Below are 11,623 nucleotides of genomic sequence, written 5' to 3'. Positions count from 1 at the left end.
TGCATGTGCACCCATCTGTTTTGCATATATCTTCAATATATCTAATAACCGCGCCGAGACTGCTAAATCATATGGTATTTCGGCATAACGCGTTTTGTCAGCGCTCGATTATTATAGATCAGTTACTATTTGTGTAGATTCGTCCTCCTATGAGAGTGGGCTGAATTGTGTAGCATTACGAACAGCCATATGTTTCCTTTTCGCGTTTTGGCGTCACATTACATATTTTCTAAGAAAGGATTCGGTTAGAAGACGAGAAACCGTAACACCTGCCAGTGCAAACCGCCATCCATGTATTTTGTTAGAGTTTTTCTTAGATAGCAAAGCAAACCTCCCGGGATCTTGAACATCGTGAGTCAAATCGAGAGAAAAACAATCTAACTGCAAACAACAAAACAATTATAATAGCTACTTTGCCGGTGTTATCTATACCTTGCAATGAGGAATATTCTCAAATGTCATCTAATACGTTAGAAGCCAGTCCCAGTCACGTGATCAAGCCAACTGAATAGACCAAGCGCCCATTTTAATTCTATGTTGAATCGGTAGTTGGTCCTTAGACCGGCTTTGCCTGCGCGTGAACACAGCGAACAATAAATGTTTCACTTTCATGAAATGCAGGTGGAGATTGTTTCCGTCTCGTGCTAATATCTCGGCAGCATCTGAGTAAACGCTCGGGAAAACTGAATGAGAAATGATCCCCTTGCCCCGGGCGCATTGGCATTGTGAGATTCGCACATATATGCGTGTGTACAACGTATATATATATATACACGAGCGTTTTTGACATCGGGTAAAAACGTTTTTACGTAGCAAATTAAATACGGCGTGTGTGTGTGCGTGCGTCCGTGCGTGCGTGTGTGTGTGTGTGTGCGTGCGTGTGTGTGCGTGCGTGCGTGTGTGTGTGCGCGCGCGCGCGCGTTACTATAATCGCCGCATTCATGAATGAGCTCCGTCTGTGATGATACTGCTCTGCAATGTGTAGGTAACAGGGAACAGAGAAAACTGTCAGCATACAAGCGCTACACCTATCCTGGCTATCCAGGTGCAGTGCCTATTGAGTCATGTTACGATATCTATCGTAAGATCTGATGTAGCCTCAGGTCGCTTGTTCGAGGCTATTATATGCAACCATTTATGGACAGCACCATCGGCATACACGAGAATGTATTATAGTATCGCTGGTTCACACTATACCTTTCCTAGCACTCAGCAGAATGAGGTCTGTCTCCTACAGTGTGCACGTACATCTGTAAATACAACTACTGTGTATAAATCTAGTAATTAAACTGGTCGAAAATATTTAGGTAAAATTGTGTGCGTGCGTACGTATGTGTGTTTGCGCTCATTAAAGTATATGCGATAGGAACTTGACATAGGCTACCGCACATACCTATATTATCAGGAGTGTATAATAATAGAATCTGAATAGAATAGAATGTAAATAGAATATTATTATGATACACTCCTGATATTATTATGTATATCTGCATTTGCGGGTTCTAATTATACGCACATGTATTGCCAGTCTGTGTTCAACTCGCGTTTACCAGTGATCAATATCTCGCCGTTGTTGTACTTCTGAGCGGGGTGGGTGCTTTCAGTGAGATCTTTTCACGCCCGGGATATCATAAATTTTCATGATATCATTTGTAAGTTATTATAAGCTATATACATCGCCTTAGTTTTGAACAACTTATATTTTTTCATAACACTCCGTAGCTGTTCACGTAATACTATATTTAGCCATCGACCGCCAATATATACTACTCATGACGAAGGATACCAATTTCAAGATTTACAAGCTTCCTCTCTAGTCTGCACACCTGGCCTGTGCACCTGACGTTAACACACCTGCCCCATACCAGGCCCTCAAATGACCTTGAACGATTTGTGTGGCGGGAAGACAACAATAGCCACGTGCGTACGGTAGCATGTGACAGCCGGATAAGACGCGAGCTGCGCGTGCTGACCAGCGACTCACCCCTTGCAAAAGTGGCACGACCCGCTCAGTACACCGCGCCATATGTGCAGCTGTCCCTGTTCAGTGAAGAATGCAGGCAACACGTGCGAGCAGGCAGTATACTGCGGTCTTCCACCGTCGTACGTTCTTGTACGTCGCATAGTGAGAGCATGCATGGCAGCTACGAACTTACACTGACTAGTTTACGCGCTAGCAAGCGTTTCGACTATAGGGAATCATCTATCGCCGTTGACTGTTATAATTGTGCGAACTGAACCGTAGGCTTCAGCCAGTTTATCTTAGCCGGTGCAACTGAAACGTGACTCGAGAAGGGAAGAACGCGGGAGCGAGACCTAGCTCTTCCAAGACGGAGAATCGCTGCCGTGCATGTTGTGGTTGAACGGAAATAACCCAGAGCCAGATTCGAGCAACCGAATGTCCATGATCTGCTTGCAGGATATTGTCAGTAAGTTTGCGTCAATGTAATCAAAGCTAGTATAGTTCTAGAGGCTAGAGCTAAGTATCAATTAGCTCCAAGAAACGGTATTGCTAGGGTTAGAATACCCCTAGTATTGACGTGTATTGCGGTGTATTGACGTTAGTCACACAGCCTGGTCGGGTTAAGTATCAATACTATTACTTATTAGTATTACCACTAGCAACAAGGTGTGAGATATTTTTGCCCGCATACTGATAGGTTATGTTTAATATACGTTATATATATGTACCTATATGTTTAATGCTATTGTGAGGCCTTCGGCGAGAGAAAACGTTGTGTTGTGTCATTGACGAAGAAGCCACGTACGTGAGCAATGGTTGTAATATTTTGCCTTTGAACTTACCTGGCAATATGCACAATCCTAGTTTGGAACCCCGACCTTCATTTTCGCAAATGTGCTAAACTAATCCACATGCACTTGGAACGTCTCAATAACTTTGGTAGTAAATACATTTCGTGTTTATTTACCTTTTTTTTTTATTGAGACGTTCCAAGTGCCTGTGAACTAATCCGGGGTGCTAAACTAGGATTGGGCCCTGGAAATATTTTCAGTTCTCCAAACAAAACAGCCATCAAAGGGTGATAGAAAACAACCCGGACTGTGCATTTTCCATAGTATATATTACGCCGTGTGTTTCACGTACCATAACAATAATGTAGCAACCACAGGCACTTGGAACGTCTCAATAAAATAAAATAAAGGTAAATAAACACGAAATGTATTTACTACGGTACCAAAGTCTTAATGTTTCTCTACTCTATTTCGCCTATAATCACCTGTAAATGCCGGTCAAATGCTCATCTGCAACACACAAGTACACCGCACACCCGCCCTGTGCACAAACAACATGAATAAGAGAGATCATCAATCTTGAGATGATCAATATAATCTCTCTTATTCATGTTGTTTGTGCACAGGGCGGGCGTGCAGTGTACTTGTGTGTTGCAGATGAGCATTTGACCGGCATTTACAGGTGATTATAGGCGAAATAGAGTAGAGAAACATTAAGACTGGTAGTAAATACATTTTGTGTTTATTTACCTTTTTTTTTTTATTGAGACGTTCCAAATGCCTGTGGTAGCTCGACCAGGCTGTGCGACCGATTGTCTATATTACCCTATATTACCTATGGTCTTCTAACCCTAGCAAGACCGTTTCTTGGAGCTACCTGTGGAAGCTCTAGTACTGCACGAAGGGTCGTTGTCGTATAGGGTACTACATATATGTACCCGAGGTAACTATCTGATATGGTTAGGGTTAGGGAGTAGGCGTAGGCGACTCCCTAGACTAGCATTATATAGTCCCTATACGACAACGACCCTTTCGTTAGGGTTTAAGGGTTCTCCAAGAGCACTTATAGCCTGGCGGCCCGCCAGGCTATCGTCGAGCCCCGCCATCCTAAAATGCACCCGCCACTATAAATATCATAGCCCCCGGACCCCCCTAGCACGCAAACCGCCTTCGACGATTTGCAACTAGGACCGTAAAGGCAGCACCCGCCATGCTATAATGAAAAAGCTTGGAGAACCCTGGGTTAGGGTTAGGGAGTAGGCGTAGGCGACTCCCTAGACTAGCATTATATAGTCCCTATACGACAACAACGACCCCTTGAGCTATAGTACTAGAGCTATGCCTGTGGCAGAGCGAAGGGCTATATTGCCTATATAGTTCTGTAACTTCTGTTCTAGAGCTGTGTGTACTGTGTAGCTCAGGTACGCAATCATGTCTAAACAGATAGCTGCCCCTTCTAGTAGTTGTAGTGGCGCAAATACTATAGCCCACATGTATATATATATACATCTTTATTTCGTGATTATCCATAGGTTCTAGTGCGTACTGCAGTGTGAGTAAACAATTTACATTTATAGAACCACTAATTACTTGGACTGAATGCAGTACGTGCTGAATCTTGTGTCTTTTTGCATTTCCATAAGCCTTTCATTAAATTCATGAGACCTTTAAATAATTTATAAGCGCAACAATTTTTAATTTTTTTTTTTCCCAGAACACCTTTTCACTAGCAATAACAATAATGTTGCGTTTCACTTCCTGCGCATGGTAAATTATTCCGCGGTTGGAAGTTATTCCTGAATATATATCTACCACTACCAGGCATCTACATTTACAGTAATATTGTTGAGCTGTTAATGAAATATGAAAAATTTATAACACCAGTCCAGCTGGCATACACTGTTTTGTACTTGCACCACCACATTGATTACATAGACCCTTGTATGCACGCAGCCGTGTGTACCTGCCCCTAGGGCTTGCCAACCCAATTGTCCAAAGGGGAAAGGCTCGTGTATATTAGCGATATCAAATTATTTCATATTTTTCTATATTTTGTGCATGTAAAGCCATGTGGTCCTTGGTTGTTGATGTTTTAGTCACTGGAAAGTTTGCCAGGGTTGAATTTTCTAAAATTGTTACACGGCTGCATGTGCGCAATTGTGGGAAAATGTTTAAAAAAATGCAGTTCACATGACCAATCAAGTGTGATCCTGTTACTTCTTTCCTCTGGGAAAACACAAGACTTCCCACATGGATCGGGTTCTGTGATGGGTGTGTGGCACGCACATGGCCAGGAACACCATCAGTTAGTATAAATTGCCGCACATGCAAACCAGGATGCGGCAGTGGGTGTCACCATTTAACAAGAACCATCCGCTTTTTGATGTCTGATGATTCCTGATGGCACAGAAGGTAGCGAGCCCGAATTGAGGAGTGATCAGGGTTATGTAACATTCAGGGTGGCTGGGAACAGCTGCTGGGGAGCTCGGGTATCGCTGCTCGTAACTATAACCCGGGGAGCTCACTTCCCAATATGCCCGGTTTACATGCCAGGCGTTCCTTCCCCGTGCTACACTGGTAAACCAGGAAGCACAAGCATTCCGACACTTGGCTAACATCAGGCAAACACATGTCGGTTGTCCATCATCTGTGCTAGTCATGAGAGCCGCGCAGCCGAAATGTACAAACGCCTGTTGTTTTGACTAAGTGTGAGGTGGGTACATAAACTCCATTGCACTCAGCTTAGTTCTGCTAAGCAATGACAAGAATTTCGTGGCGAAGCTGTGGCTTTTAGGTCGTTAGTGTCCCAAACGAGAGCACACTATCATTATCAACCAATAATGGTAAGTAAAGGAAACTAATCTTCCTGTTTTATTATTTCATTATATATATCAAGGATCGTGCTAGCAATTGTCACTGGATTCGCTGTATGTTTTATGTTAAACTCACAACGAAGGAACGTCGCTGATGCAGAGATGCACTTAATTCATTACTGATGTAAAACTGAGTTTTTATCACTGCTATTCTTTATAGATCTGCTGTCACATTTTTGCGCATTCTGGTATCTTTCTTATTGTAAACGCATAAATGCTTCTGCTAATACGCCAGCCATCTGCCACATGTGCATGCATGCTTTGTCTACAAGGAATTTGTTCATACAATTGATGGAAAGAATTTTAAATGTGCACATACTGACACTAGCTTCATGAACGAAATCTTGGTAAAATAAAGTGACGTTATTCAACCCAATTTCTTTGCCATCATTTATCACTAAACATGTACAATTGATTCGCCTCCTCGTAGCAGGACTGTCACAAAGTTCTGTGGGATTTATCAATTGTTACATTTTTTCAGTTAATTTATGTTTTCAATTCTTAAACGTTATGTATGTAAATATTGTTGCTAGTTATCATATTATATAAATATATCTAGTAAAAAGAACTATACTGTGTAACTGCCAGGCCGAATGTTGGCGTCATATGGATGAAAGTTCGCGCAGTGAAATTTGAATGTTATGTGAGTAATCCACAGCAGATGCATCTGTTATTAGACTATGACTCATTCCACAAGTCTACATTTCTATTATGGTATTGTTTTTATTTGTATATTTTTTGTTTTTCGTATAAAAAAGTAAATATCTCATTTCATTTCTTGAATACACGTGTTGGTTGCTGCTTCACATACTTGCACATAGATTGATACCAAATTTATGTTTGATCTTTTTCATTCTTGGTAAAAAAAAACTACTGCTGGCATTTAGTTTTTCCTACATAAACAGCTACCCAGAAGAAGAGCAAGTATCAAGTCTTATGTGACAGTTAGCAGCCCATATGGCTAGCAAAAAGGAAAACATTGTACGGCGCCAAACACCCATGGCTCAGTCTATACAAGGCTACCACATGGGAGAAGTTGGAATTTTTCACATGCCACAGAGTTAATATAATTGCCAGATGTGCGCTGATTGCTTGGAGCCACATGGCCAATATAGAACCAGCACAGGTCAGATGATAGCGCCTATATCACTCCCCTTCCTCAACATGGATTTTGAAACACCTTTTAAATAAACCAGATGTGAAAGGAAGGAATGCTGTAACACAGCACTAGTTCATCGTGTAAACAGGACAGCCTGCATTTTGGCAGGGTTGGTACGGCAGCTGCACACACTCACGCGAGCGAGCGAGCGAGCACGCGCTTTTAGCATACACACAACTGTGACAGCTGGAAGACACCCTACAAAGTTCATGCTTTGAGTTCTTGAAACATGGAGCCACCGCGAATACCGCCGTCCCGCTTTATTGGCTCAACTGCATCGCGGTCGTGCTTTCCTATATATGCGGCGTGCATCTTGGCTAGCATGGCGATAATCTATCACGCTGCTGACATACAATACTGGCAATCAAGACCTTACATGTAGAGTGCACGCAGAAGTTGTAGGCAGATGATGCGCGTGTATTTGTCAGCATATGTCGTAGTTATTCCGGAGATCTGCGCGTACATGTGTTGTCTGCACATTCTACTTGACATCGCCTGCCGTAGATGACAGACAAATTTTGCCTTTTAATGCAGTTTTTCCCTAATCGATGAATTCCCAATTGCTGAATCATCGCCTGTTGTTACATACATGTTTTGTGCACATGTATGTAAATAGCTTATATACACCATGTACATAATTTATATCAAGAGCTAATAATACAATCTCGAGAGCTAATAATAAATGTATTATTAGCTCTCGTATATATATATGTGGATAAAGCCAGAGCCGTATATCTCTATATACGGCTCTGGATAAAGCCTGCACAAGCACTGCGGTATCAATATTTACATTCACAGAATTGTTGTGCTTTTTTGAGTGAAGTCAGTTACCACCTTCTTGGTTAGTCGGTTGCTGCATAACATAACATCAAGCTTGTACCGGTGCTCAATTACTAGAGTAGGTGCACCTTTCCACTAAATTTATGACATTGTTGATTAGGATAATGCTCAATCTATAGTGCGCTTCCTAGTTTCAATGTCTAATCAGGTGTACGCCAGTATAGACCGATGTTTATTTTAATGGACAAATGGCTTATTTTATGGCATACTATATATCTATTCAGTTGCATACCTTCAGCTGGCTGGTCACTGTTAGTGTTACAATAAGCGGTCATTTATTGCAATCCTACCTACTCGTGTTATTTACACGTTTAGTTGCACAGCCATGGCAGGCTAGCTGATTGATAGTACCACTTGTCATCCGATTGTTTGCACACTAGTTTTACATCTTAACCAAAAGCTTCGTTACGTTTTGTCAGTCGTGGCTCAATTCCCTGATTCATGGGTTCGATCAAACTGTCTACACCTATCATGGCTTGCCAACATTTTACATCATGTCTTTGCCCAGAATTAGGTTATGTACCAGATTCTTCACAACACGTAGACTGATTTCATGCCCGTGTGTTTAACAAAGATTGATGTGGAACTGTATCTGAACCTAGTACTTGGTCTAAATAAGTTTGGAACGTAGTCACTGTGAGCATTTTAATTCGGTCGTGGTGTCATTACTGCTAATCATTGAATGAACGAGTGTTAGAAGCAATGTATTGAGTTCAGTCTTATTCACAGGTAGATGAAAATTCATGTGATACCCCCTGTGTCATCGGCGAAATAACTATAGATAGTGTTTCTGTTTTGAAAAGTAGTCCCTCACCCATATATCTAACCTGCACTTAAGATTGCATGACTAACGTGCATAATTCTATTGTCTTTCTCGTCTGCATTGATCATGAATCTGAAATTCTCATCCAAGCTGTCCGGATGGATTCGTGGCATCACACCCATGCTTCCACGCTTGTCCCATTCGCTGTGACATGTCGCACCTTGTGACCTTATAACTGGGTGATAATTTGTGCCATTTGTTTTCATTAATCTACTGACAACCTATAACTAAGATATGTTCCCCACCACTTTTTAAAAATAACTAAAGGTCACATAGGTCTGTTTTCTTTTTACTGCATGCGTTCTGCAAGCTTCTCACTCTTTCTTTTCGGGTCTTTCACATTCTGCTATCTACTATTACTTTATTCTATTATATATATATATTCTATTACAATAATTCTATAACTTGACAGATCTATTAAGGTGAAACATCCATCCGTGTCTTCAAGCCACTATGTGCATTATGTATATATGTATTTACATGCAGCAATTACATGTGTCTTGCTACGGCGATACTGCCGGGCAATGTAAACATAAATTATAGGTCTTTCCCAAGAGACAACAGCTGAATCATCAACCATAGCACAGCCATACTGATTGATGATTGCAGATCCAATGTTCCATCCGCGCTCTTGTTTCACTGTCTGTTAGTAATACTCACCGCCCATATGTAGCTGCTGTATACGTCTGCTTAGCCTTTACAGACTTATAGCTATTTTGAGAGTAGAAGAAATTCAAACAATACTGGAGTCACGGTAAATATTTATTTTTGATAATTTGTCAGACAATAATTGTAGACTTCATACATAATTAACGTAATATACACAATGTTAACAACGGCAAGCATCTCAGTGACCATACAACATTTTAATGCAAAATTCGAGAATCCCACAGTCGTAGCCTTACCAATAGACGTAATATTGGTGAAATTAAAATGTCGTTCAGTTTGCTACTGAAAAGCAAAAATAGGCATTTCTAGTATAGTGAATATGTAATTTAACTGAACGGAACAGTAATAAAGCTAAAATATTGTAATTATTTAATATTGTGTAATTCGTCGGTCCAACTAAAGTGTTCAACACCGCTGGCATACTATCTGTGACTTCCAAAATAAGATATCATTGACCATCTGCTTGCTCCTACCCATAGTTCCAATTAAGAATTATGAGCGCAATATGAATTTATTGTGGCGTGGTCTCAGGTGGCTGCTGGTCAGGGTAAGTAGCACTTTGTTGCGGGTACACACCAGCATCGGATCATACTTGATTAATTTAGCGCTAATATTAGGCTTGTAATTGTCAGCGAAGCTGGTGGTTGATGCTGTACGCTTTATATGGGCAAGGGAGTGATATTCATGGCCATTAAATCGTGGGGGGGGGGTCTATGTGCGTTCCGCGGAATTGACTGAATTTGATAGATATAATATCCTGATAATATATATATATATATATATATATATATATATATGCATGAAGAAATGGATAGTGAATAAATGGTTATTTGAAATGGCTGGATGGAGCATGATGAATCACGAATAGTGGCATCAGCCGTAGACGAGGTAAATGCAAGGTTGTATACATACTGAACAGCGGGGCTCTTTTATGCCACGCAGGAGAAAGAAAAAAATCGAGTAAGCGCCAAGTAGAAAGGATTCGCGCGTCATTTGGGACTATTGTGGGCGAGTGTCTCTCAGTGTTGGTAACGTAATCCATACAAAGGTCAGTGGGTGGGTGCGAAGCCTGGTATCACGGGTGATACTCCTGCTGCTGCTGGCGATGACTAAACTAGATGAGCAGATGGCATAGTCATGATCATCTGGCTTGCACCGAAATCCATCAGCTGTCAGTGTAATCTGTTCACACTAATCCTTGTAGGGTAGTCAATGTAACTAAGCCGTGGCATTTGACAGTGGGGGGGGGGGAGTACCATACATGCGTTGGTTTATCCGCGCGGCAAAACCTTGAAACCGCTATTAGTTACGCGTTAAACTGATATTGTCATTGGTGATACCATTTTTGTCGCTCGTTGTAAAACATACGTAACTTCGTATTTCCAGGACGTGCGTAGTCAATTATGTAATTTTTACGTAGTGCTATTGCTAACGCTGATAGGGTCTATGTCCCCCAGGGTCGTGCCGGAACGTACCCTGGGTACGGTCCGGTATACCAGAACGTACCCTGGTACTAAATACTACTATCTAATATGCCTGACCTTACCTCGCCTACTCCACTAACGAGTCTAGGAAGTCGCCTACGCCTACTCCCTAACCCTAACCCTAACCCTAACCCTAACCCTAACCCTAACTCTAACCCTAACCCTAACAATAACCCTAACCATATCAGCTAGATAGTTACCAGGGTACGTTCCGGTATACCGGGGGACATCGACCCTATCGGCATTGCTAACTTGTGACGAAGGCAAGTATTGTTACTGTTAGTAATCGCTATGTTTTTTGGTGGTGCTCAGACAGGTATTGAACATCGTCTGAACACGGGTATATGATATCAAGAGAGGATAATACTTAATGTTAAATACAAGTGTTGGCCGCTCTTGATGAGTATATGGTAATTAATATAAGATACACTAGTATATAATAATGGAATAGTTGACTGTGTATAGCAGTGGATGAATGGTGTACTGTGCAGGAGATGCTCATCTCAATGACAAATTCATCGTGTTAGTTCATTAGTCAGATCGTAATGAGTGTATTAAATATTTAAAATACTACCAGCGTGCTGTTATCAGTGGCCATGCGGGGAGATTAAGCGGTGGAGCAGGACTGAGGAAGAGACAGGTATAAAAAAGAAACGAGAAAGGGGAAGATGGCGTAAGATATAGGAAGGTGAAAATTGAAAAGGCAAGGGAAGAACAAGAGAGAGAGAGAAAGAGAGAGAGAGAGAGAGAGAGAGAGAGAGAAATAGAGAAGACATTTTACGAGTTTTATTTTGATAATTATTTGATGTATTATTATTCAGCTGCCCTTCCTTGATAATGTAAAACCAACCGCTTGTCCCTACGATGTCCCTACGCTGAGATAATGAGCGGTGAAAATCTGGTATTTTCGCGGAAAACTGTCTCGAGATACGTAGTGGCTGTCAAAGAATCGTCAAAATAAAACAGGCAACGTTTATTAATTCGACTTCTACTGCAGCATGGTTTCAGCATTTCACCGTTG

General features: G+C 41.4%; 1 protein-coding gene across 1 annotated transcript in view; it reads left to right on the top strand.

Moving 5' to 3' along the window:
• Window positions 1–2,062: 2,062 nt before the first annotated feature.
• The window catches only part of LOC106807732 (protein CBFA2T1-like), a 32,448-nt gene continuing 22,887 nt past the window's right edge, over window positions 2,063–11,623 (top strand). The window contains exon 1 of the mRNA XM_014810172.1: window positions 2,063–2,429. Coding sequence (XP_014665658.1) covers window positions 2,351–2,429 — 79 coding nt within the window. The 5' untranslated portion in view covers window positions 2,063–2,350. The remainder of the gene's footprint in view (window positions 2,430–11,623) is intronic.

The sequence above is a fragment of the Priapulus caudatus genome, unplaced genomic scaffold, assembly GCF_000485595.1.
Source record: "Priapulus caudatus unplaced genomic scaffold, Priapulus_caudatus-5.0.1 Scaffold231, whole genome shotgun sequence".
Classification (NCBI taxonomy): domain Eukaryota; kingdom Metazoa; phylum Priapulida; class Priapulimorpha; order Priapulimorphida; family Priapulidae; genus Priapulus; species Priapulus caudatus.
This window is presented reverse-complemented; position numbering and strand designations above follow the sequence as displayed.